The 24,457-nt window shown below is 41.8% G+C and overlaps 1 protein-coding gene across 1 annotated transcript in view; it reads right to left on the bottom strand.

The window, feature by feature from the left end:
• Nucleotides 1–939: 939 nt before the first annotated feature.
• The window catches only part of KCTD3 (potassium channel tetramerization domain containing 3), a 48,174-nt gene continuing 24,656 nt past the window's right edge, over nt 940–24,457 (bottom strand). Inside the window, exons 9-18 of the mRNA XM_075863334.1 lie at nt 20,769–20,959; nt 14,004–14,119; nt 12,025–12,112; nt 11,042–11,158; nt 8,723–8,893; nt 8,385–8,540; nt 7,009–7,105; nt 6,033–6,217; nt 5,810–5,948; nt 940–4,045 (exon numbers count right to left, since the gene is read on the bottom strand). Coding sequence (XP_075719449.1) covers nt 3,493–4,045; nt 5,810–5,948; nt 6,033–6,217; nt 7,009–7,105; nt 8,385–8,540; nt 8,723–8,893; nt 11,042–11,158; nt 12,025–12,112; nt 14,004–14,119; nt 20,769–20,959 — 1,813 coding nt within the window. The 3' untranslated portion in view covers nt 940–3,492. The remainder of the gene's footprint in view (nt 4,046–5,809; nt 5,949–6,032; nt 6,218–7,008; nt 7,106–8,384; nt 8,541–8,722; nt 8,894–11,041; nt 11,159–12,024; nt 12,113–14,003; nt 14,120–20,768; nt 20,960–24,457) is intronic.

Below are 24,457 nucleotides of genomic sequence, written 5' to 3'. Positions count from 1 at the left end.
CTGCAGTAGCAGACAAAGCATGCGGCGCACTTTCTACGTTTCTAGAAGACAGTAGCCAGTTTTTCTAATCGCACACATCCCCGTTAAGATTTTCTTTTGAGCTCACTTCTCTACTCCATTAAGTAAATTTTTTATACTATCCTAGGACTGTTTGAAGATTCAGAATTTCGGATTATCCGACACCTCAGGCCAATTGACGCTGGATTCAAGGAATCTTACTGTACTAGGAGTTGGGCCAAATGACAAATACAGCTCTGCTTCATCTGCACGTTTTTGTTTTCGTTTTTTTAAAGGTTATCCGGATTTTTATCATTTTTTACCAAGGGCTGCTAATGGACTGAAATTTAAAAAAAAACAACGAAAAAAACAAACAGTAACCAGTACTAATCTATCCTTTTCCCCTGGCAATCCAGCACGGACACTCCTCTGGTTCTCCCGATGATGCAGCCAATCAGAAGGCTTAGTGGACATGTGTTCTATTCCCGGCATGATACCAGAAATCCGATTTGTCACTGCTGAGCCTTCCGATTGGCTGCAGGGTTCACATGTTGCTTGAATGTAAACAATCACTAGGGGGCGCCCGCGCTGGATCGTTGAAGAAAAACATAGGTGAGTACTGGTTGCTTTTTTTATTTCAGAACATTTGCAGCCATTAGTAAAAACTTTTAAGAACCCAAAACAAGCCTTTAACGCGATCACCACTAAAAATCTCTAACCTGCCTCGTATCAGCACTTCTTCTTGATAAACTCCTGGAAAGGAAAAAGAAGAGCACGATAAGAAATAGTCATTTACAGCTTTTTATATATCATATCATTACTGGATGGTTAAAGAGCGAGCGCAAACACATTGTAAAATATGTTCACACATTATATATATATTTATATACACACTCCATTAGATAAAGGTTTTATGGTAATTTAACAAAAAAAAAAAAAAGATTCTCATTGGTCTGTTTTATTTTCCAGCTCCATTCATCTAGAACATTAAATACTGTCAAAATAAATGTTATATGGTTCATTTACAAGATATCGGGTGCATTGAAGATGACGGTGTATGACAACACCAGAGTGCAATGTTTCTGTAGAAGCCACGCTGAGCGAACGCTGCTGAAATATAAAAGGACTATGTCGCGTCTCGTGCAAATATTGCTATAGATTTCTATAAAAGAAAAAAAAATATTTAAATATTTCCGATAAATGCCTATGTACGGTCAGTGTGTCCAATAGTAGGATAAACAACTATAGATCAATAAATTATTCACTAGCATATGTATACAAAAAAAAACAAAAACGTATATACTTAGAAAAGTTACACGGCTGCAAAAAGACAGCCCAGCCCAAACCAGGCAGCATGCCCATCATAACATGATCACAACCGTTTCCAAACGATAGAATAAATATATAAGTTGTATGAATACCGCCGTGCTTCATCAGCAAGATGACAGAAATCCGTCAGCGAGAAGATGACAGAAATCCGTCAGCGAGAATGTATTATAATATAATCCGGCCCGTGTACCTGTGCTCTGGAGTGTGAACCTGAAAGGTCTTGTCTCAGCTGGATAACTCCTGCTCGATGCCGCCCCAGACATCTGCAGAGCGCCACAGGTCTGGGTGCTTAACCCAAGTTTCCGATATGGCCAGGGAAAGCTTTGGGCAGCCATATATTTCCCCTACACTAATGGGGAATTGCAGTAATACATAGCAACCATTTAAATGCACAGACAGTCAAGGTCAGACATAACAGGGCCAAGTTTTTCCAGAAGCCGCTCCCAGATCTAGCGAAGGCAATTGGCGTCATGGCTTGTTTATAACGGAAGCCATGCCGCAGTGCAAGATCAGTCGAACGCCGGATCCCACGGTCAAACAAGTCATAGTTTTTAGCGTTGCTGTCATGAAAAGTGACAGGACCCCTGAGGGAGGCTGTGATAACCTATGTGAAAATAGCTTAATGAAAGTGGTCCAGAGCATAGGACCCAGATTTAGGAGGTCTATACACCTCAATATTGCATATCGACCGGGGCCGTCCAGTTGTGATATTGCCTTTAAAAGTGGATTTGTCAGGTCTTCTATGATGCTTTAAAGACGCTTAAAGGGGTTTTCCCATAATCATTAATCCTGTGGATAGGTGATAAATATCTGATCGGTAGTGGTACCCCCACCGATCACGAGAAAGGGCTTATCTTGCCGTTCCTGGGAGCCCCTTAGGAATGGAACGGCAGTGCGCACGCTTGACCCACGCTCCATTCATTTCTATGGGGTTGTCGAGTGCCATCTTAGGCAGCCCCAAAGAAACGAATGGATCGGTGGTCGAGCATGCGCACTACCACTCCATTCGTATGGGGCTCCTAAGAACAGCACAATAAGCCCGTTCTCATGATCGGTGGGGGTCCCATCGGTCAGACCCCTACCGATCAGATGTTTATCACCAATCCCGTGGATAGGTAATGAATATTGAAAACCACTTTAAATTGGGGGTATATAGTTTTCTATGATTTGATTCAGTATCGCATAAAAAAAATAAAAATTACAAAAAAAAAAAAAGCCTCAAAGCCCTGCTCTCCCCCCCCCCCCCCGTGACTGAACGCTTATCCAATATACACAGTCATACAGGGAACGCCGTCACTCAGCTGACTGTGGGTGGGGGAGGCAGGACGCACAGGCTTTTTCCAGCAGTATCTAAACAGCTGAATCAAATTGTAGGAAACAACATCCCTAAATTCAGCCTGTTCTCCCCCTCTAACCTATGCTGCCCTCAGAAAGGGGATGAGGTATGGGCTGACATTTTATATTAATAGATGAGCAAGTTCGCCAACTGGCCATTTTCTCTTTCCTATTATGGATCCGTACTTTAGCCTTCAATGTCTTAAATAGGGGAATTATGGCCCCGTAATAGAAAATGAGATAATGGGCCAATTGGCAATAGAATGAATTTTCCATGCTTCACTTGTCTCGATTAATAATATATCTCTTGCATTCATTTGGTCACTCAGAGCTCTGGCATCGTGGTTACCCAAATAGCACTATTTCTCAACATATATAACGCGTGCACTGATAATGCCAACTTCTATGGCATACATACATACCTCATACATGGACATAATGTATATAAACGAACAGACCAGTACATACAATTACAGTCCTCAAGACCTCATGGACCAAAGCAATGCTGGGTATGTATATAAAGTATGTGCACATACAGTAGCTTTATCTAAACCTGGAAAAACCCCTTTAAATAGAACCAGCCATTGCAGCCACTAACAGACCCCCCCATTGTCAATGACTGCATTTTTGGTTTCTTAGGAGAGCTGCGGGGAATATCATCAAGTGACTCGTTTCCACTCAGCTTAATGGTGGAGCGGGGTCGTGATTAGCTTTCTGCGAGCAGTTTAGTAGTCATTGTTTAACCCACTAGTGCAGCATGATTAGATCATTGGTAAGTCATCATCAATGCAAAGGGCCTGTCCTGGTGAAAAAAATATCTCATTAAAGATTTTATACTGCATAGTCCTGGCATGACGAGTCGCTTTTTTTACGGCGTGGTGAAGTGGAGGACTTGGTAGGAGACGGTGAGGCAGTACCAGATGACTCATTTCCGCCGTCACTGGGTGATGAGCTTAAGTGAGGAACTTGAGAAACTTTTCGTCTGGTGAGAAACGCGCCTTCAAACCCACTTTTCTTCTTTGATTCAGACTTGGGTTCAGTTTCTTCTTCCGCAATCCTCCTCCTGACATCGGTGTTCTCAGGATTGCGGTTGCACTCTACGGCGCTCTCCATACACTTGGATGGTTTTTCAGCCGTTGTTGGTTTACTTTCAGATAAGCAGCTTTCATGATCGCTTTGTCGTATCTCATTTTTCATGGGTAAATTCCCGTTTTCAGGGTGAACTCTTTCAATGTTATTTTTGTTAAAACTGAAGGCCTGAAAATCTCGGTAGCTGTGGAAGCTTTCTGTACGTCGAGCTCGTGCCAATAAAGGGCTCTCGCGGTAAGGCCTCACTGAGCCGTAAGTTGCAGCTTCATGTATTGTCTCATGTTGAAGTTGTAAACTATTGACACAAAAAAATAAAATTAATCAGAACTAAATAAACTATCTAGTTATAGAGGACAAAACTGCAGCAAATAAGGCAAAATCTAGCACTTTGTGATTTATCCCAGCCGTACGAGTCAATGGGCACTGGTCTCGAGGCACTTACCCTTTTAGTTAGTGCATATGTAGATTAGTAAATAAAGGATACGTTGTGGAGTTTCTTATACATGATCCTCCCATCTAAAACAGAGAAAATCTCTCTCCCTCTAAGGAGTTGTCACTTTGGACAATCCCTACTTATTATAAGAGTCCCTTGATAATAAACGGATTACAAAGCCAGTGATGAGCTGTAATCTGTGGGGAAACCGGACATTAAATGTCCTCTTACACCGGCCAATTTAGGCCAGTGCAGCAAGCGCCGATTAACGAGACCGCTCGGTGATCGTATGGGGACGGGCGCTCGTTACTCCGATCGCTCGTCCACATACATTATCATCATGTTGACAGCGCGTCTCCCAGTTTAAACAGGGATGCCGACAACTATAATATTTTCAGTATTTAAAACGATACGATCAGCAGATGATCGAGTGTTTGCTCATTCATCGGCTGATCGCTGCCCTGTTTACACAGGCCAATTATCGGGAACGAGCTTTCTGTGAACACTTTTTTTGCCCGATAATTGGCCAATGTAAAAGGGCCGTAAGTGTTCAATTTCCCTGCAGCACCACCACAGGGGAAATAAAGAATTACATGGTGCCCACTGAAAACAATGTGCTCTCCATGTAATGTCCACATGTTTCAGTTCCTCCAGAGCGATAGATGCTCTATGTTGTTGCTCTGCAACCTGGTTTATAGAGGACAGACCTGAACAGGGGACTCCTATTAATTCCCAGATAAGGGATTTGAAAATGATTTCCTAAACCAGACTAACTACTTTAAAATAGAAAAAAATGATAGAAACCCAGACAGATGGGCTATGTAGAAATTCCTAAAGATTTTATCTACAGAGCATGTGAATTTCTACTCTTGAGCCACTAGGTGGAGTTTACTGGATATAATGTATACATTGAACTCCTTAATAAATCCGTATGTGGTTAACTCATGAGCTCCTCCTAGTGGTGGCTGAAGGCAGCCCAAATTTTATCATTTCACTCTATGGCTGCAAAGAGAATAAGGTGATGTGAAGCTCTGTCAGAAGGACGGCGCTTCAACGGCTATAAAGATATATTATAAAATTATCACAGAATGGGGGGACCTAAAAACAAAGTGGGGTTATTTTTATATTACATGTTTTTTCTATGGTTAACAGTTTGCGGTTGTAGTCCATTTTATTACTGCATTAAACATTTTTAGTGGCAAAAGAAAACCTCCAGGTCACCCGCTGCATTTCAGACCAGTTGTAAACTATAGAAGAGTTTTCTAATGTGCTAAAAAGGATCCATTAGGAGCCTCCATCACAGAATTCTCATGGACAAAATAGCACAGCGTGCTGCGCTACTCTGTTCAGCAAAACAATGAACCGAAGCCCGACAAACAGTCAATGGGTCCCGTCGGGCGCTGTTGGTTTTAGTTTTCGACAGAACCAGCTCTTCAGTTTTTCCCGCTATTCTGTTGTTCTAACGGAACAGAATAACGGGAGTACTAGCGCAGATGTGAACAGAGTTTAAGAATGATACATATACTAAAAATATAGTAATAATAACGGTCTTAAAAAACCGATTCACAGTTCTGCTTTGCACCGCAAGACTACATAGGATTAAAAAAAAATTAATAGCAAGAATACCTGGAACTAGAATCACGAAGGCGACTTTGGTAAACCACAGAGGTGGCTGGGCTGATGTTCGGCGTGGCACAGCGGGAAGCACTTAGGTCACACTGGTCTAATAACTTTAGCAGCTCTTCCTCTGTTGGGCCTCCGACATCTAAAAAGAAGCACAAAAATAAAAATAAAAGACTTTCCGCAGATTGATTTCAGCCCAAGCTGCCTTTTCTGCTCTGTAATGTACCTTTATCTTCAGTCTTGGTCACCATATCCATTGCAGTAGTCAGGTCCCACATTTGAATACTTCCATTTGAGTGTCCGGTAAATAGATAGCGCCGCGGCCTGGAGCCCATCCGGCTGGATCCTTCACATTCCCGGACAGCAAAGCACGTGATGGTTGTGCAGTCGACTGCTTGGATTTCACAGATTCTGGCACAAGGGAATATTTGGTCAAAATGTTTATATTTTGGTCTGTTCATAGGTAACTATAGACTGACTGGCAGATTTTATCCAGTCACCTACTACTGATCCGCTAGTCAGATAATATCTTACAGGCTGGCCATAGACAAAAAATAATTGTCAGCCAAATGTAGGATTGGTTTATCCACGTTACTAGGCATTCGCCATGTTCTTTCATCCGACAGACTGACTGCTCATAGATTATCTGACATGTTGGATTTTTTTTTCCGCCGTCAGTCGGCCAATTGGATACCATAAAAGAGCCCCCTGAATGTTTAACTTTTTTTGCATTTGACAATCTTTGTGCATGGTTGTATAGGTTTGTCGGCAGGATGGGGACTTCGTGATCAGCACTTGGTTCCTGGGTTCGAATCTGTAGAGTATGTTCTCCCCGTGTTCGGTGGGTTTCCTCTGGATACTCCAGTTTCCTCCCACATTTAAAAAAACAAAAAACTTATAACTCCCTATGAAATTGGCCCTATATCGGAGATAAGGGAAATGCAATTGTAAGCCCCATTAGGGATAGGGACTGATATGAATGAGGACAATCTCTGCACAGCACTGCGGAATATGTTGGTGCTATATAAAAATGGGAAATATAATAAACAATTGATACTAAAAGCAACGTCGGATGACCATATGACGGTCATTTTTTATTTCAGCCCAACAAGTAGGGATTTCAAAAAGGGAAAAATATTTTTTTTTCCTTCTATTATTAGTTTATGAAAAAACAAAAAACGACCTCACGCGCTGCCAGTTACCTTTTTCCAGTTGAAGAAAGCCGAACAAACAACTTATTCGTGATGGGAACCACCTTCTGGATAAACACTTGCTGGTCATCTCTTTCTCCAAATGGCCCTGGAAGAAAATTATTATTTTAAATTCCCTTAAATACAAAATGAAATGTGCATGCTTTTCTAAATCAGCATGAACCCGGGGCAATCGTGTGCACACATTTTCTACATACAGTGAACTTCCTTTATTCCAGAATCATAGGGACCAGATGAATGCAGGATTAGCAGATAATCTGGACTATTAGATGGCCATAAGAGCCAACACAGAACTCACTTACACAGGTAGAGAGCCTTCAGGGAGTAAACCCAAAATAAAATATTACCACATAATCTGCTGGGATCACTTTGATGTTAAGAGTACAGGAATTTCCTAATTAGTTTGCTATGTTCATTTTTCTGCTTCTGATCACATTATGACAATGTGCCAGGTGCCTACATTGAGAAAATATATAGGTACGAGGGTTTAATAAGATTTTTTTATTTTTTTCAAAAGTGTGAAAAGTGTCCTGGCTACCAGAGGTGCAAAATGTTCAAAAAACCCCTGGCAGTGAAAGGGTAAAGAAAAACTTTAAAGTGCACCTCCAATTACGATCTCCCACCCGTTTTGACATCGGGCATAGAGAGACTCTAGTGCACCATAGGTGGCACGGATACCGAGACAACTGTACGACGCCCGGAGAGTATTGTGCACAGCTCCTATTGTAATTAATACGACCCGCACACTCTTCAAGGGTCCACCAGCCCCTCTCCACGCCCGTGTCGGATCAGGTAGAGGATCGTAATTGGAGTTTCACATTATTATAAACGAGGAATCTTTTGCATTTCCTTATAAATATTTGCTTTTTGCTAGGCAGCACCAGAATCTTCCTGGGGCATTGTGTAGCGATAAGTAGGTGACTATACAGGATCATCTACAACGTTGCCACCCGCTAGTGTAAGGCTATGTTCACACGTCCAATAAAAAACTACTGACTATTACGGAGCGGTTTTCAAGGGAAAATAGCCTCTGATTTCCAGCCGTTTTTGTAGCCGAAAAGGTTTTTTTGAGGCGTTTTTGGAGATGTTTTTCCATTGACTTAATGAAAGACCGCTCCAAAAGCGTCTCAAGAAGTGACATGCTCCTTATTTACAGGGCGACTTTTTGGATGCCGTTTTTTAAAACAGTGGCGTAAAAAAAAAACCTGTCTGAACTAAACGTAGTTTTTCCCATTGAATTCAATGGGCAGATGTTTGTATGCGTGTAGCTAGCGTTTTTGCCGGCGTATTTTGAGGGGTTTACGCCCCGAAATACACCTGAAAACGCCGAGTGCGAACATACCCGAATATATAAATATGCATAATACCGATATCGTTGCCTGAAGAATAGCTGCCATGGCTCTCAGACTCCTCCAGGGATAGGATTTTGAAGGAGGCGAGTGGAGTTGACCCCGGCTGGGTGGAGATCATCCCTCTGAAGCGAGTAACTGTCCAGGTTCGGACATGGTTATTGTCAGCACAAACTAAAGTAAAACACAAAAATACATTGAAACATTGAATTGCCGTAGTTAAACTACTCAGGAACTTTACTCCGCACACATGTAATGTATTATAGAAATGTCTTCAGATTGTAAGCTCACATGGGCAGGATACTTGGATTTTGTGCACATTATACAGCACAATGGACGAGGACTGGACACTGTACCTGACACCAGGTGTTTCTCGGACAGCATGATTTTAGTAACCGGGCTCCGGTGAACAGTAAACGTCTGGAAGAGCTGTGGTCCAGAGCCGACAGTCTCCGGATGCTGCACAATCACCCGGACTGCTCCAGAACTTGTGCCGTAAGCAATCTCGATCCAGTTTCCGCTGACACCTATACAGAAAAGTAGAAAAAGATTCATTATGGGATGTAACATGTTTTAAGATGGCTGCGGTTTCCTCCACAGTGTTCTATACTTCACATGATCATCACTTTACAATCAGGGAGATCATAGAGGAGAATATAAACATATATACAGCCGCACCCTGCGGACCTGCGGACGCTGAGATATATGCAAACATTATTTTATATTGCATCACGGCTATATTTATTATGCTTCGAAATGTTCTTGGAACATATTTTGATCAAACTGTGTGGATCTTTTGCATTCTACATTATGAAGCTAGATTTATACCCGACTTTCAACATCACTATTTCTTCTCACCATGACATGCCATCCACCAATGACACAATCACCAGTGGAGAAGTCATTACCCAAGCACAGAAATGATGCTGCTGTCATGTGCATCTCCAGACATGTTCCCTTATCACAAGAGAAGACCGGTCACCGCCTCCAACAATATTAGCACGCTCCTCTCTGCCGCAGACATCAGGACTCTGGCTGCAGGGTGTTGGAAGCAGGGTAGACAAATACTAAAAGTTTCTCAGACTATATAGTCAAATACACCATATAGGTTGTCAGTATGTGGTCAATTATTTTTCTATCAACTTCCCGTGAGACGAAAGGATGCATTTTTTTTTTTTTTTTTTAAACGTGTCGTATGACTTCGGTATTAAAGGGGTTGTCCCATCTGTATTAGATTGATGCTTCCCCATTGGCTGATTATAGAAGGGTGGAAGCTCAATTCAATGCAGCAAGAAGTGTAGAATTACATAGCAATATAAGCCAAGTCAAGTCCGACCTCATGGGAGCTGCTCTGGCTTACAGAGGGGAGTTCTGTCCATATGCGCTGATACATTAGCCCAGTTAAGGGCTTCTCTGCTTTGGAGAATCCCTTCTTGTTAGAAGGGCCACTTGACATTAAGCAGATGACAAAGCGTCCCCCTACTGAAACTCCCAGCAATCAGCTGTAATTTGTGGGGAAATCTGTGAGAAAGTGTTCGATTTCTCTGCAGCGCCACCACAGGGGAAATGAAGCATTACACAGCGCCCATTAGGGCTGGCCAATTATGACCTAAATTATGATTAATTGAACATGTAACCTCTATTACGATTAAGCAGTGATTTATGCCACACCCCTTTTTTAATGCCACTCCCCTTTTGCATGCTACACCATAGAATTTATATTTTTTCCGAGCCTGCAGTATACTACTGTATATAATATATCCCGACATGCTCCCACACAGTATATTGCCCCATAGTGCTCCGCACACAGTATAATGCCCCTATAACTGACCTCCGCATTATAATGCCCCTATAACTGACCTCCGCATTATAATGCCCCTATAACTGACCTCCGCATTATAATGCCCCTATAACTGCTCTCCACACAGTATAATAACCCACACACAGTATAATGCCCTCCATAAATGCCCTTCACACAGTATAATGCCCCCATAGCTTCCGCTACACAGAATAATGTCCTCATAGCTGCCCTCCACACTGTATAATGCCTGTGAGCGTCCTGCGATGCATAGCGAATGGTAGAGCAGGGACCTTACGGCTCCCTGCTCTACAATTGGATTTAAATGTATCTGCGTCCTGAGGATGCGGATACAGTTGAAACCAGGGAAAAAAAAAAAGAAATGCGCAAGATGACAACGGTTAATTGCGATGAATTTCGATTTCAGTTATTTTTCGATTAATTGCCCTGCCCTAGTGCCCATTCACACCTATATGTTGTCTGTATAATACAGAACAGGTCCTCCAGAGACGCTCTTCGTAACCGCTCTCCACTTCAGCCAAGAGATGAGGATCCTGAACATATGACCCCCCCTCTATTAACTCAGAATTCCCTAATAGTGTGTATTAAAAAAAAAAAAAGTTTCTAAAATGGACAACACCTTTAAGCATTCATTGAAGTAGATCTGTAAAGTACGTGGCCTGTCTATATCAGAAGGAACACGCAACAAATCCAAACCACAATCTGCACATACAGGGCTAATAAAAAGACTAAAATATGAAATGCATATAGTAAATTCTACACAGAAAAAAAGGCTCATTATAAATTAGGGCTATTTTTAAACTTTGAGTGTTTCATGAAGGTTTACTGGGTATTTCACAGCTTAGATCATACTCACTTGTTTTAGGGGTGAGGTAGACACTCAGAGCCGTGATCGCATCATTGGAGGGATCGTGATACAATTCTGTCACTAGAAGATCATTATCCTTCATCCGTAATGGAAACTTCTGCATATCTGACGTGAGAGAACAATATAAAATAACCAGGGGAGCCAATTAATGTCCAATTAATTACATGAGTTAGTACTCCAAGGCATTGATAGAGGCACCAAATGCTTCTCTTGTCTCAATCATCACCCAGCGCCTTCTACCTTGGCAGGGCCTTCTACCTTGGCAGGACCTTCTACCTTGGCAGGACCTTCTACCTTGGCAGGGCCTTCTACCTTGGCAGGGCCTTCTACCTTGGCAGGGCCTTCTACAATTCATACGTGTCTGGCGGAGAATGAAAGAGGCAAACCCAGTGTTCCATAAACTAGTATCAGCTACCCCTCCACCCCCCAAGCCAGGACCACGCATGTAAAGGTGCCCATAGAAGAATGTCAGCCAAACCCGACCGGTTAATTATCTAAACATCTATGATGGTGTCAATGAATTTCAACAAGCCCTATCCTTTGCTCCTGGAAGAGATAAGTCACTACCAGAGGTTTACACCCATCTACCAATTAAAGACACATGCATGTCTTTCATTGCCAGATTAGTTATAAGTGTCAATAATATTAGTCAGTAAACAAACATCTAGCCCATTTATTAGATGCGGACATCGTGTCTTCCGTTACTAGCTCTTGGGGTAGGGCAGTCCATAGTTTTACTACTCTAACTGTAAAGAACCCTTTCTTATATTGATGTCCGAAACACCTTTCCTGGGGAAAGTTGGGAGGAATAGCTGTTCGACCATCAGCCATCTTAAGTGTATGACCAGATTTAGGGACTATTGGTGCAACATCAATTCCAGCTGAGGGATATTAAGGGTTCGAAAGAGAAATACCACACAAGGGTTATGGAACTTTTTATATTGAAAGAAGACACACACTGCTTTTCTTACCTATATAATAGATTGATCCGTTGTTACATCCCAGGAGAAGAAATGATCCAGCAGTGTCATAGCTGGTAATAGGAACCACATCTTGTACCTGTGAAGACAGAGGGAAGGATCTGCATATAACTCCATGTCCAGGTATTACGGATGGTGTGTTGCTCTGTTCGGAGCCTCCATCGCAGATTCTGCCAGATTGGATAGGAAGAATATCACCTCACGCAGCACAATTCTTCTGGTCAAACTTGAAACCAAGTCAATGGGGTTAGTCAGGCGCCAGTGGTTTCTATCGTACACTGGATCCAGCACTGCGTCATGGTTTCAATGAATGGAAACCACGATGCAGATTTGAAGCAAGCGTTTCTTTCATAGTGTCCTGGCTACTACAAGAGGTGATGTTTCTTCAGGTCGAAAGCATTAAAAGGTGAAATTACATTACAGTAAAGCTCGATCTTCAAAGATGATTATACTGAATTGTAATATCCGCTGTTATGTATCGATTACCCGAATGGCTCAATGAACATTACTTGGGTAAAGAGTGGGACACAGGACAGCCCCAAATTTACACCGTAAACAAGGCCAGAAGATCATACATAGAAGATTTAGACGGAGAAGAAAACAAGTACCAGAAGAGTGAAGGGGCCTAAAAAGTGGGGTAATGCGGTGATCCCACCACCTAAAGGGAGGCAGGAATCAACCACTGAGGCCTCAGTCTGCAGAAGGGACTGACACCACACGAGGGGAATCATGAACATTGTGGATGGAGATTAGGGCTGGACAATTAATCTAATAATAAATCGATATTCAGCGCAATTAAAAAATCGGTCATCTTGCGAATTTCGGTTTTATCAATTATTTTTCTCCCGGTTTAAACTGTATCTGCATCTTCAAGACCCTGCTCTACCATCACTATGTATCGCTGGACACGAGGCAGCGACATCATTGTGCCCGTCTGCGCCGTGCCGCACAGACCCGAGGGATCTCCTCCACTCATCATTGGAACTGCGTTAGGTGAGTTATGTTTTTTAGTATTTTTATCAAGCACTATTGGGGGTATCATACAGTGTAGGGGGCAGCTATAGGGGGATTATACTGCTTGAAAGTTAGTTATGGGGACATTATATTATGTAGACAGCTATGGGGGCATTACACTGTGTGGAGGGTAGTTAAGGCCGGCATTATACTGTGTGGAGGGCAGCTATGGGGGCATTATACTGTGTGGAGGGCAGCTATGGGGGCATTATACTGTGTGGAGGGCAGCTATGGGGGCATTATACTGTGTGGAGGGCAGCTATGGGGGCATTATACTGTGTGGAGGGCAGCTATGGGGGCATTATACTGTGTGGAGGGCAGCTATGGGGGCATTATACTGTGTGGAGGGCAGCTATGGGGGAATTATACTGTGTGGAGGGCAGTTATGGGGTCATTATACTGTGCGGGGGCACATTACTGTGTGGAGGGCTACTATAGGGGCATTATAATGTGTGGAGGCAGCTATGGGGCAATATACTGTATGGGGGCAGTGTCAGGGGGTATATTATATACAGTAGTATACAGCAGGCTCAGGGGATACATATTAATTCAATGGCGTAGCCTGCAAATAGGGGGTGTGGGTAAATAATTGTAATCGATGTTACATGTTCAATTAATCGTAATTTTGATTTAGGTCATAATTGCCCAGCCCTACTGGAGATCGTGGATTCATAAGGACCAAATGCTATCACATTATTTCCGGTGGCCACTGAGAATACTGGAAAGTATCTCATTGACCTTTATCATAACTAAAAAAACTGTCACGGGAGGACGGGTGGAGCAAGGGAGTGCCGGGTTATCAGACTTTCTAGTTTATCAGATGCGGGTCTACAGGAATTTGACTGTATTAAATAAATGTTTACGAAGAGCGATTTATGGGGAGAGTTGTTCATTATGTAATCATTATAGTATTGTGTGAAGAAGTGCAGGATAGTATCAGTAGTTATTGTACTCGCCTGCCAGTGCTGGGTGACCGCGTTCCACACTCCGACCTTCCCTGTATGGCTTGTAGCAACCAACTGGTTACCAATAAAAAACAGCGCATCCACTGGCACTCCAAGGTTAAATACACCTGAAAAAAAAAAAAAGAAGAAGGTCAATACACGAGCAATTACACAAACCCCATGGAAAATACATAAGAGAAGAAACAAGGAGCGATAGGGTTTGTCCCTTGCCAGACTCATGGCTACCAGATTTTTGTTTGACCTAGATTAATGGATTTTTACATCTTGGACATTTATGGCATAACCACAGGCTTTGCCATACATGCGGGTCACACACCTACCTCTAGAACGGGGTCCCCTGAACCCCGTTCTACCTCGCTCAGATCCGGCTACTTCCGACCATAGAAGTGAAGGGGAGCGATGTTTCCATAGCTCCTGAGTTCCGGAAACAGTGTAGCGAAATATAAAGATAAATAATAATAATAAAAATCTTTATATAGCGCCAACATATTCGGCAGCAGTTTACAATTCAGAGGGTACATTGCACAGACCATATCAGACACTACAGAGTGACAAAACTAACTTACAGTTCAAACAAGAGGAGTGAGGACCCTGCTCGCAAGAGCTTACAATCTATGAGGAAATAATGAGACACAAAAAGGTGCTTGCTCTGTACGATAGTCCAGCTATCTATATACATACATATATATATATACACACACACACACATATATATATATACACACACACACACACATTTATATACACACACACACACACACACACACACACAATATAAGTCAACCTGTATACAATTACCGTCACATAAGACACAATATCATTCACAGACGTTTATCTATACAAACACGTGGCTTAAGTATAGAGAATTATTAAGTGTCCATTGTATCATGAAGGTGCAGACGGCAACCGCAAAAACAAAAACAATAATAATAGTAATAATAAAAAGCAGAGAAAACAAGTAAAATTGATTACTCCAGAGAAGCAGGAAGTTCAGGGAAATCAAGAGAGACAGCTTGAATGGGCGGAAGGAATTTAAAGTGTCACTCCTGCTTAGTCTCAACCAACTTGACTGCCCTCCGCAGGGAGGAAGACTGTATAAGTAATGACATGTCCCTGTCTTAAGGGGCCCTCTCCGTAAAATACTGCTTATAGCCGCAATCTGCTTGTGGTGTCTTCAGTAAGTAATATTGAAGGGCCGGGCTGCCTAGGGGACAGCTCGATCACAGAGATGCCAGGCTTTGTAATCTTCCTTAGATGCCGTTACCGAGGTCTGAAGTGTTTGTTCATATTCTGTAAAAGAAACGATTTGTTGTCGCGAAGAGCACCTCTGTGCCCCCACAACTATCATTTCCAAGCATCACAATCAAATCCAAGTAAAAAGGCACTTCATTATTAAATAAAATGGAAACCTAATTGCGGTGGATACAAGCAATTTCCCGGCATCTCACCCCAGTGCCCACGGTTCTGATTGTTCTGCCAGCTCCAAAGAACTTTATTCCCTTTTACATCGCTGAGAAATGGACCTGATATTAAAGCAGATGATCAATTTCTTTTTTATGTACTTTTAGATATTGAAAGGACTTTAGTTATTGCGGCTTGCTAGCTCCATTGTTTAGCTGCCTGCTTTAGTTCGGGTGAATTAATTTATCCTCTAAGGCCTCAGGGCACACAGGTAACGTCTGAAGACAACTTCTGCTAAACACGGCGCTTCTGACTACAGTTATGAATGTGACCGGCCTGTCTACAAGTCTGTGCGGCCAACACTCAGCCCGACTAGATGACTTTACATCATCAGTATTAGAGGGGTTCTCTAGAAGAGATTAGCATCTCCATTGCTGCAACTTACCAATACTGTTTGGTCCTTTAAAGGAGAGGTGTCATCAGAAAATTACCTATTGTTTAAATCAAGTATTTATGTTACACATATTTTAAGAATTTTGAGTGATTTTTTTTTTTAAACATTTTCTAAGTAATAATCTATATTAAAAAAATAATTCTAAAATCTTGCAGTTCTCACTCTGGCCACAGAGCTTCACAATATACTGACCCTTCCTGTTCTGTAGAGATCATTTCTCAGCAGTCATCTCATTATCACAGACAGGATTACACTGACAGGTAACGCCTATATATAGGTAACACAGGATCCACCATTCATAACAGACTGATAATGAGATGACTGCTGAGAAGTGATCTCTATAGAACAGGAAGGGTCAGTATATTATAAATAGTGGATCCTGTGTTATCTGTATATAGGTGTTACCTGTCAGTGTAATCCTGCTTGTGATGATAATGAGATGACTGCTAAGAAGTGATCTCTACAGAACAGGAAGGGTCACAGACAGGATTACACTGTCAGGTAACGCCTATATATAGGTAACATAGGATCCACCATTCATAATAGACTGACCCTTCCTGTTCTGTAGAGATCACTTCTCAGCAGTCTTCTCATTATCATCACAGTCAGGATTACACTGACAGGTAATAACTATATATTATATAGATAACACAGGATCCACCACTGACAATAGGTGATGGACACAGCTCCCCTCCTCCCCCTCCCTGCACAGTGGCCTCTGTACAGGTCACAGAACATGCCGAGAAAACTCTCCCATGGAAGTCAATGGGCCCCTCCTGTTCCCAGGTTCCTATGGTCCATGTGGCTGCTGAAAAGCATATCTCTAAATGAAGTTAACAGCAGCTCAGGCAAGATGGCTGCCCCCGTAATCATGTAAAAAAAAAAAACAGAGGAGAAAAAAAATAAAAAAATAAAAAAAGGATTATGTTTCAGTCTGGTTTTAATTTGGAAAAAAACTATAGGTGATACATTTCCTATGAGCTAAGAACAAGAGATGGTTATAAACCATACCTAATAGAAATCCCAATATATGCAATGAATATATAGCACGGTGCCGCTTCGGAAGAAAATAATTCAAAAACCAAGAAAAAAAAATATATATATATATATATATATATATATATATTTTCCAAAACAAACCAGGCACTCTTTGGGATAAGAATAATTATGTATACATTTTATTAAATTCTATAAAAATAAAAAATTTTTACAGATTTTTTTATATATCTCTTTCCTCTTTTCTTTATAATATACTTTTTTTTTTGAAAGAGGGAGGAAAAAGGTTTGAATAAACAACATACTTTTTTCAAACAAGATGTACACAGTTTAAAATATCTCCTGGCCAGGATACCAACACATATGCTTAAGAGGCTCTGTCACCACATTATAAGTGCCCTGTCCCCTACATAAGGAGATTGGCGCTGTAATGTAGGGGACAGCAGTGCTTTTTATTTAATAAAACGATCTTATTAGCGATTTTAGATTTATGCTAATGAGTTGCCGAATGCCCAAGTGGGCGTGTTTTTACTTTAGACCAAGTGGGCGTTGTACAGAGGAGTGTATGACGCTGACCAATCCGTGACCAATCAGCATCATGCACTCCTCTCCATTCATCTACACAGCGCATAGGGATCCTGCTAGATCCTTATGTGCTGTCTTATACTAACACATTAACAATACTGAAGTGTTTAGACAGTGAATAGACATTCCACGGGATGTCTATTCACAATCTCTGCACTTCGTTACTCTGTCTGTGGTAGTTACAGCAGAAGAAGCGTAATCTCGCTGTAACCTGTCATTTACAGCGAGATCTCACGAAATTACGCTTCCTCTGCTGTAACTACCACAGAAACAGTAACGAAGTGCAGAGATTGTGAATAGACATCCCGTGGAATGTCTATTCACTGTCTAAACACTTCAGCACTTCAGAACAGTTCCTCTTATGTGGTGGTAATCATAATGTGAGCAAAATTGTAGATTTTGTATCCATTTTATACTCATCTGTATGTTGGTTTCTCGTAATTCAGAGTAGAGATACACTGGAGATTCCCTCCTTTCAATTGCGTTCTTCTTCCTAGAATGGTGATGAGTAGTAACATATTTTTGAACCAGACCGGTCAGGTTTTCCCCTCCGATCTTTCAGTGAGAGTCCATGATTTTCACAGAAAAAAATTTCTTGTGTCCAACCCGATGTTTATTCTTAAGGCTTAAACTTCCATATACATTGTTATAAGCATATGTGTTGGTATCCTGGCCAGGAGATATTTTAATGGTTTGAAAAAAGTATGTTGTTTATTCAAACCTTTTCCCCCCTCTTTCAAAAAAAAATTATATTCTAAAGAAAAGAGGAAAGAGATATATAAAAGAAATCTTTCAAAAAATATTTAAAAAATATAGATTTTTATAAAATTTAATACAATTTATACATAATTATTCTTATGCCAAGGAGTTTGTTTTGGAAAACATATTTTTTTCTTTTTGGGTTTTTGATCCGTTTCCTATACCAGGCTGTGGCTACATGGGTGGACTGCTCTGTATGGATGGGATATGTACTGAGTAGCTACGACAGGATCCTGTAAATGCTGGTAAACAAACCCTCATCTAGGGTCAATACCTATCTGAGCAGTGAGTTGCTTGGCTTGCTTCTAAAGCTTTGAGGGCAATGTCCAATTAATAATATTCGTCCAATTTTTAATTGGCCGGACGACCCCAAAACTGAGATCTAAAAAGGGTCTTTACTCCCTTCCTGGCTCTTATTTCCTATCGTTCTCTTGGCTATGGAAAGTATTAGACCTCACGCCTACTCCCTGCTGCTTTATGCGAAAATAGGGACCAACCCACATCCATAAGACTCTCCCTCACGAGGGCTCTTTGCCGCTCATGGATTTGGCCGGACTAGTCCGGTAGGCGGTCTTGCTGCGCCATACTTACAGAAAGGGCTGTCAATCATTGAGTGATGTATAGTAGAAAAACCCAAGCACTCTATAGAAACGATGGACGTAGAAAATAGATTTTCTCAAATCATTTGTTTTTTATTCAGAGTAATTCAACTCTTTGTTATGTTGTTTTTTGTCAGGCGATTTTCAAAAGACGTTTCGGCCCATCCCAGGCCTTTGCCACAATCGCTGTATAAGAGAAGGCTCCTAGCATCATAGTTATGTACGATGCTAGGAGTCCCTGCCTCGCTGCGGGACAACTGTCCTGTACTGCAATCATGTTTTCAGTACGGGACAGTAGTTCCACGGAGAGGCAGGGACTCCTAGCGTCGTACTTAGAGGCTCTGTCACCACATTATAAGTGTCCTGTCTCATACATAAGGAGATCGGAGCTAGAATGTAGGTGACAGTAATGCTTTTTATTTAGAAAAACGATCTATTTTCACCACTTTATTAGCGATTTTTAGATTTATGCTAATTAGTTTCTAAATGCCCAAGTGGGCGTGTTTTTACTTTCGACCAAGCGGGCGTTGTACAGAGGAGTGCATGACGCTGACCAATCAGCGACCAATCAGCGTCATGCACTCCTCTCCATTCATTTACACAGCAGCATCGCTTTCTTACTAGAACACGATGTGCAGCCACATACACAGACATTAACGTTAATCAAGTGTCCTGATAATGAATATACATGACCTCCAGCCAGGACGTCATGTGTGTTCAGAATCCTGACACTTCTGACTCTTTTCTGTGAGATTTCCAGCAAGGGAAACGAAATCTCGTTTAGATCGTAATCTCGCGAGATTACGCGTGGCTTGCTGGAATCTCTCAGAAAAGAGTCAGAAGTGTCAGGATTCTGAATACACATGACGTCCAGGCTGGAGGTAATGTTTATTCATTATCAGGACACTTGATTAACGTTAATGTCTGTGTATGTGGCTGCACATCGTGTTCTAGTAAGAAAGCGATGCTGCTGTGTAAATGAATGGAGAGGAGTGCATGACGCTGATTGGTCGCTGATTGGTCAGCGTCATGCACTCCTCTGTACAACACCCACTTGGTCGAAAGTAAAAACACGCCCACTTGGGCATTAAGAAACTCATTAGCATAAAGCTAAAAATCGCTAATAAAGTGGTAAAAATAGATTGTTTTTCTAAATAAAAAGCATTACTGTCACCTACATTATAGCGCCGATCTCCTTATGTATGAGATAGGCCACTTATAATGTGGTGACAGAGCCTCTTTAACTATGATGCTAGGAGTCCGGCTCCCTGCAGTGTGTTCGGTCCGGGACTTGCGGCCGAAATACGTTCCGTCCATTACGGACGTAACATGCTCGTGTGAACCCAGCCTAATAGCACCTGAATATTCCTGTCTAGGAGTGCAGTCCATCATTCTATCTAATCATTGAGTGAAATCGGAGAAAGTTGACGGGGGATTTAAATCACTAAATCTATATAATCACTGCTGAAGTGCAATGTCCCACAGCCCTCTCCTTCTGTTTCTCATCTGTTCTTCCTCAGCTGCTCCTCTGCAAACTCTTCCTCCCTGATCCAGCCTGTACATCCTTTACACGGGGAGCTTCATGATGGTCATCAGTCATTGACAATGCCCCCTTTTCCTTTTTTAAAAGAGGCCGAGTCAACTGTATAATATATACCACAGCATCTGTAGAACCTCTTTTTTTTTTTTTTTTTTTTTTTAAGGACTGACACAAAGCACCCTACACAGAGATTCAACACAAAAGCCCCTGGTGACAACATCTTATGTATAGTACTGTTAGCAGGGTCTTATTAGCCCATCTCCAGTCTGTCTATTAGATCCAGTTTAATCATTATTGGTCATTTATCGACATGAGCGGAATGCCCGTCAGTGTTGACTTAGGTGTCCGGAGATGAATGAAGAGTCCAATTCTTGATGCACGCACAGTGCCGTGCATCTGAACAGCCATGTAAAAAGACTCACCGATTTCATTTCCACTACTTCCATCCTGTATGCTCCAAAGAATGATGCTGCTTTCCGAGGCGATGGCCACCATCTTGTCTTTGTCGCCATGGGGGCCTCCCACAACTTTTGCATTAAGCGCCACCCTCTCAATAGTCCAGTCTAGATAGGGGCTTGAGAAAACTTGCTGCCAGCCAGAGGACTCCTTTATTCTGAAGAGGATAAAGTAAAAAGGTTCATTACACGTTATAAAAGAGAAATTCTCTTCAGACGAAACAGAGTCAGAAACAGAACAACTTAAGTCATTGTACACAAGGAGCAAAAAAACAAACAAACAAAAAAAAACAAAACTTCTATGCGGAGATATGACTGATTGACGTTACAGGTCCAAAGAGCGGGGCTGCACTACTGAGAGATTGTGATGACATCATACCTCCCAATAGTCTGACACTGCCCAATCGGTGCTCCCAGTGCAGACACACAACCCAAAGACAAAAAGGAATGGTAACTCCTAGTTGTCAATTTATTCATACATTTCCAGGAGGAATAACAGCGGAACAGCACAATGCAGAATTCTTAGAAAAGATGTTCCAGAGAGATTTTGCCGGGGGGTGTCAGGAGCAGGTACACCTCCATTTATACGGGGTTGCATGTGGCGAGACAACCCCTTTAAGGCGGTGGACAATAGAACAGCAGCTACAGCAACTAGTTTGGTCTGACACAAAAGTATGAATTTGCTGAAAAAGTAGGCTCGTGTAGTTTCTCATCTGGATCGATACGTTTTTACGTTTTATTTAGGACTCCAGACATGTTGTTCTTTAGCCACAAATCAAAGACGTCTCAATTTTGTCCCTTCTGTCAAGAATATGGGGAGAGAGAAAGAGAGAAAAAAAATAAAAATGGAGATGCTGCATTAGCCCCGATGCTGTTCCGACCATTAATAAAAGTTTTGTCAGGTGCCAAGTTTTCTATTTTTCTTTGAGTCACCACGAGAGTGCCTGAGTGTGACTGAAACAATTTGAAACTGCGAGCGTGGACGGACAGGTAATCCATTTGAAAAGCATTAGAGCGGGATTTTTGACAAATTTCAATAAACACCTCGCTGTGTTCACTCTATCACCGTTAAGAACATGAGAAGTGCGCGTCCGCCGGTCAAACTGATGCTAAAACGGACAATTTCACACTTATAAAATATTTTGGCCAGTAATGTTTCTGAATTAAAAGGGCAGCGAGGGCTTCACCCCATCCACATATAAAACGTATAGAAAACATCGTTGAGGGACAAAACTACCAAACTGAACTCGGACGATGCGCCCAAAATAGAGAATGTGTTTAGTCCTTGAGACCAATGTCATACCGGTTATTGCAGCATTTCCGACGCCTTTATGGGGCCAGGTTCACACAGAAAAAAAGCAACAGAGGCAGAAATAAGAGAAAAACCCACAATGCAGATGTGCCCCGGGACACCGTAAAAAATAAATAAATAAAAGAAAGCACCTCCTGGTCTAAATGGCAGAGATCCACCACATGGCACACAGGCAACATGACCGCAACTGTACCGCGCCTCTCAGCCATAAGGCACCATAATTTCCTATTTGGGCACCATTCAGCAGGTGCAATAACACTTGCGGCATCACTTTATAAAGAGTCTGATAAACGTGTCCTCTATAAATCCATGACTTTAACCTTTGGAGACGCAGCCAATTTTTGTTTTTTCCTCCCCGCCTTCTAAAAGTTATCATTTTTGTATTTATCCGTCAACAGCCGTGTAAGGGCTTGTTTTTTTGCGAGATGAGTTGCAATTTTTCAATGCATTTTTACAGAAAAAAATAAATAAAATCTTTGTGGGGTGATATGGGCAAAAAACAGCGATTCCACCTTTGCTTTTTGGGTTTCGTATTTACAGCGTTCATCGTGCGGTCAAAACGACATGTTAACTTTATTATACGGGTCGATATTATTCCGTGGATACCACATTTATATAGCTTTTTTTTTTTTTTATAACTTACTACTTTTATAAAGAAAAAAAAACTACTTGTTCAAAAAAAATAAAATAAAAATATTCGTTTTGGTGTCGCCATATCCTGAAAGCCATAACTTCATTTTTGCGTCGATTGAGCGGTATAAGGGCGAGCTGTTGTTTTTATGGATAGCGTTTTCAGGGGGTGCATGAGACTTTTGATCGCATTTTTTGGGGAGCTACGGAGATCAAAAATTCTGGCATTTAAAATGATTTTTTTTCTTTTTATGTTCACTGTGCGGGTTAAATAATGTTATATTAGCATAGTTCACACTTTACAGACGCGGCAATACCAGTTACATTAATTTTAATTTCTTTTAACATTACTTTAGGGAACAAAAAGCTTTTTTGAACTTATGTATTTTTTTTTCATTTTTTTTGTACAAAAAAAATATATTAATTTTTTTATTTTATTTATAAGTCCCTCTAGGGGACTTGAACCAGCGATCGTTGAATCGCTTGCACGATATACTGCAATACTAATATACTACGGTCTATCGTTACTTTTACATGCCCCGGCAGGGATTAATAGGGGTGCAAAGATGGCAGACCAGGGGGCCTACATTAGGCTCCCAGGCTGCCATGACAACAGTCAGCAGTCAGAGAGGGCCGTAACGGGGTCCGCCCCCTTATTCTAACGGTTTAGATGCCGCAGTCGCTATTGACCGGGGCATTGTAGTGGTTAGACGGGTGAAATCGAAGCGATCTTAGATTCACCCATTGCAATAACATACAGCCGATACTCGCTCAGTATGGAGCGCGCTAGTATCTTCTTGCTGTAACCTCCAGAGATCAGCTGTAATCTGTGCCGAAACCTGGCAGTACGTGTTGAATTTTCTGACAGCGCCACCACAGGGGAAATAAAGCATTACACAGTGTTCATTCAAATTGATGGGCTGTCTGTGTAACGCAGGACAGGACATTTTAGTCTGAATGCGTTCCTCCAGCCATAAAACGTTATTTTCCCGTTAACATAGCAATGAGGGCTTGTTCTTGTGGGAGGAGTTATTCCACCAGTTTTTAGTTATTTTGTTCGCCACACAGCACAAATGACGTGCTAACGCTATTATTGCGTTTTATCTTTATCTAGTTTTTGCATTGTCACATTCTGATAGCCATAACTTTATTTTTCCATCAATGTAGCAGTACGAGGGCTTGTTGTATGTTTCAATAGCACCCTTTTAGGCGGAGTTCACACGGGGCGGAAAACTGTAGCACTTAGCCGGCCTCTTGGGATGATGCTTCATCCCAGGAGACCGCTACAGCTTGTGATTGGATGCAGCGGCGGTCACATGGGAGGAAACGTCATCCCATGTGACCGCCGCTACAGCCTATGATTGGCTGCAGAGGTTACATGGAATGAAACGTCATCCAAGGTGTCCGGCCTGGAGGAAGAAACACAGACTTCTGGGTAAGTATGAGATTTATTTTTTTTCGTTGCGGTATTTACGGCAGGATCGCTGCGGGCCCTCCACAAAAAAAACGCAACAACTTCTATTTGTTGCTGGTTTTACCTCCCCATTGAATTCAATGGAGAAAACCTGCAACAAATAATCAGCGTTTACGCAAATACAATTGACATGCTGCGGAATGAATGAAATTCCGCACCGCAGGTCAATTTCAGAGCGTTTTTTACGCAGCGTGTGGATGAGATTTGTTTTAGCACATCCACTTTGCTGCTACCATATTT

This window comes from Rhinoderma darwinii, chromosome 4 (assembly GCF_050947455.1).
Source record: "Rhinoderma darwinii isolate aRhiDar2 chromosome 4, aRhiDar2.hap1, whole genome shotgun sequence".
NCBI lineage: Eukaryota > Metazoa > Chordata > Amphibia > Anura > Rhinodermatidae > Rhinoderma > Rhinoderma darwinii.
This window is presented reverse-complemented; position numbering and strand designations above follow the sequence as displayed.